This window comes from Monopterus albus, unplaced genomic scaffold (assembly GCF_001952655.1).
Source record: "Monopterus albus unplaced genomic scaffold, M_albus_1.0 scaffold54.1, whole genome shotgun sequence".
NCBI classification, from domain to species: Eukaryota; Metazoa; Chordata; class Actinopteri; order Synbranchiformes; family Synbranchidae; genus Monopterus; species Monopterus albus.
In genome coordinates, this window is record NW_018127934.1 from 2,752,298 (window position 1) to 2,755,434 (window position 3,137).

The 3,137-nt window shown below is 39.8% G+C and overlaps 1 protein-coding gene across 2 annotated transcripts in view; it reads left to right on the forward strand.

Moving 5' to 3' along the window:
* rpl9 (ribosomal protein L9) overlaps positions 1–1,413 on the forward strand; it is a 5,961-nt gene extending 4,548 nt beyond the window's left edge. For both annotated transcript variants that reach the window (XM_020602044.1, XM_020602045.1), the window contains exons 7-8: positions 166–295; positions 1,249–1,413. In XM_020602044.1, the coding sequence (XP_020457700.1) occupies positions 166–272 (107 nt within the window). In that variant the 3' untranslated portion in view covers positions 273–295; positions 1,249–1,413. The remainder of the gene's footprint in view (positions 1–165; positions 296–1,248) is intronic.
* Positions 1,414–3,137: the final 1,724 nt, after the last annotated feature.

The window sequence follows — 3,137 nt, forward strand, 5'->3', positions numbered from 1 at the left end:
TCATACTCGCTGTTCCATTTCCAATAGCACACTAGACAGAGCAAAAACAACAGAACCTTGTACCTCCTGATGCACTGCATTGCTCCATCTGTACCATCCACCTCTGTAGTTATTGTGATCCCTGTGTGATGTGCTGCTCATCACCCTGACTTCTCTCTGTTCCAGCTGCTCTCATCCAGCAGGCCACCACAGTCAAAAACAAGGATATCAGGAAGTTCTTGGATGGGATTTACGTGTCTGAGAAGGGAACAGTTTTGGAACCGGATCAGTAAACGCTATATCTGCATTCATAGAGGTTAGAGAACGTGGTCGAAGCCTCCTCTGTGGTCTAGAGGAGGCCCTCTTCTGTTTTCACCCTCTCCATGTTCCTCACACTGTCATTGTCACTGGTGTTAAATTGTCTGTTTTTTCTTAAAACTGTTCTGTTCCAGAGGTCTGCAATTTCATGTTTTATGCAGTACTTCGCTAATCTACATTACTGCTGAAAGAGACTTGAGTTTGATATTAAGGTTGGACAATAAGATAAAAAAAAAAAACTGCACAGCACTGAGTGCACACACCTATACCAAGGCAGCTCAGTTTCCCCATAATGCCATTACATCTAAAAGCAATATTGCTATGATTGTTTGACCATCATAATATGATTTCTTGACCATGAAAACCTAGGCTAATCATTGCATTAGGAATCACACTGAAATCATTATTAGATTGAAAGATATTCGACAAAGGGGCTCTCGCATAGTCAACAGCTTTTCCAACACTCAAAATGGTTAAGAATCCTTTTTTTAAAAATTCTTGGATCCAGTTGATGATCCGGATCAGCACCAAAATCTAATGGCTTGTTCTGTGGCCGGACCCTGCCTCTCAGTGTCACCAAAATCCATCCATTAGACTGAGTTATGCTGTGAACAAACACGCCAGCAAAAGCACTGCTATTATTAATTTGATTAAATTTCAATCCGTAGTGTTTTTATAATAGTTTAGTAGTTAATTTGGCCGACAGTTCAGTAAAGTGATCTGTGATCATATCATCACAATATGATCACACTAATAAACTATTGCCCAGCCCTGTGCTTGCTGCTTCAGATGGTTTGTTGGGTTTTAGTCTTCGTTTTATCGCCTATATTTAACACTAACCACAGCATGCATGTACAATCAAAGATATTGAACCTTAGCTGTTTTGGTTGTTTTCTAAAGAAACATTAATTGTGCATGTAATACAAATGGTCCATTTTCTCCCCCCACCAGTTGCCTTGACCCAACAGGCCGCTGCGGTAAGAAAGGAGGACAACAGGAAGTTCCTGGCTGGCATCTACATCAACATGAAGGCCACTGTGGTGGAGTGTGATGCTGAATCAATATTTACCATGTTCTCTGTGACAATTAAAGCTACAAACTTTTCCATTTAATCTGTCCAGTGGTTCTTTGTCACCTTTATTTGACTTTCATTGCTGCAGGTCGGACTGGGTTTAGTTAGCCCTTAGTAATGTACAAAGGCCATACAGTATATAAAGGAAGGAAAGCTGCTTCCCAGGAAGTACCGTCTCCTCAGTCCCACAGCAAAAACACTGGAAATCATTAATATGGCTTCAGATAATGGAAATGGCTGCAGACTACAGTGTAAGAATCTGCATTAAAGATGCCATCTTTAACCTGTCAACACAGGTGATGATTAGCAGCAGCACAGCAGCTTAAAGGGGCTGGTGAGGGGGCAGACGGCGTCCTCTGGTGGGCCCTCTGAAATTAAATACTGGGGGGAAAAAAACAGCTGCTTGTTTCGCTGCCTCTGCCTGTTTTTAACTACTGCCAGCTTGCCGTTCACACACAAACAACCCCACTAAAGAAATGCACAAAGCATTTGCAAGCTCTCTGATTTCAGAAGATAAAAAAAAAAAAAAATAATCCTTTTTTTTAAAGAATACCTTGATGCTGTCTGATGTGATCAATGTTAGACTTGTCAATCATTTTATTCTGCTACAGCAAAATGAAGACATTTTATTCTTTACATGCCTGAATATAATTTGTTGATCTACATTCACTGGTGCTGTTTTTGTAAACAGTTTTATAAATATATCATTTATCATTCCCAGCAGACTGGCTAGCATCCTGCCTACTGTTATGTGAGGCTTGCACTCAACCTGATTTGTCTATTGGACTCTCAGTCAACACATTCAGCACTGCAACTTGCTCTAGGTGATCTTCCTAACTTTCTAACAACCACATAAAGGTGTGTATTCCCTTTAGTGGAATGATGGGGCTTGTACAGCCCACAGGTAGGTGCTGTTCATATTTGCCGAGCTCTAGTGGGAGATATCTACACATTTTAGAGGGAGACTAGTTTCTCTGTAGAGCAGCATTTTCAAATATTTGGTTTTAAAATTACTGAGCCATTTGTTCACATTACAGATGAAAACGGAGGCAGGAAAACTTCCACTGTCCTGTTCAGATTCTTTGTACAATATTTCACATTGTCCACTTGGATTTCTTGCTCGGTGACAGCATGTCATTGCCTAAGAGATGTTTATGTGTTACTGTCCACAGTACAGGTCTCAGGCCTGATGGGCTCTTCTGTGATCACAAGGTGATAACTATTTTTCATGATCAACCTCACACATCTCGCTTTAGCTGTGTGCATGGGATGTGTATGTGGTGTATATATACTGCTCAAAAAATAAAGGGACCACAACAATAAGACATGAATGAATGAAACATTCTTATTAAATACCTTGTTCATTACATAGTTGAATGTCTTATTTTCCCTTGTGTTCCCTTTATTTTTTTGAGCTGTGTATGTGTGATTATTCTGAATTTAGAAGTCAGTTGTACACAGAACAGACTGTGTCTCGTCCCCCAATGCTTACACTGTAATTTCTTTAGAATGGGATATTTTTGAAGACGGCAGAGAACAAGGAAGATGCTTTCAACGTACATGAGGGCGTGAAGGTATTAAAACACACTTTAAAAATGTGACCATATTTTTAAACAGTGCCCATAATACATCACATGGGAGAGTGAAAATCTAAGTTGAGAAGTTGAATAACCATTAGAATGATCTACCAACATGATCAGATCAGTGTGTTTTTATGTTATGCTGATCAATACTGTAGCTGCATGCAAAATGTTAAGCATAATTGTTT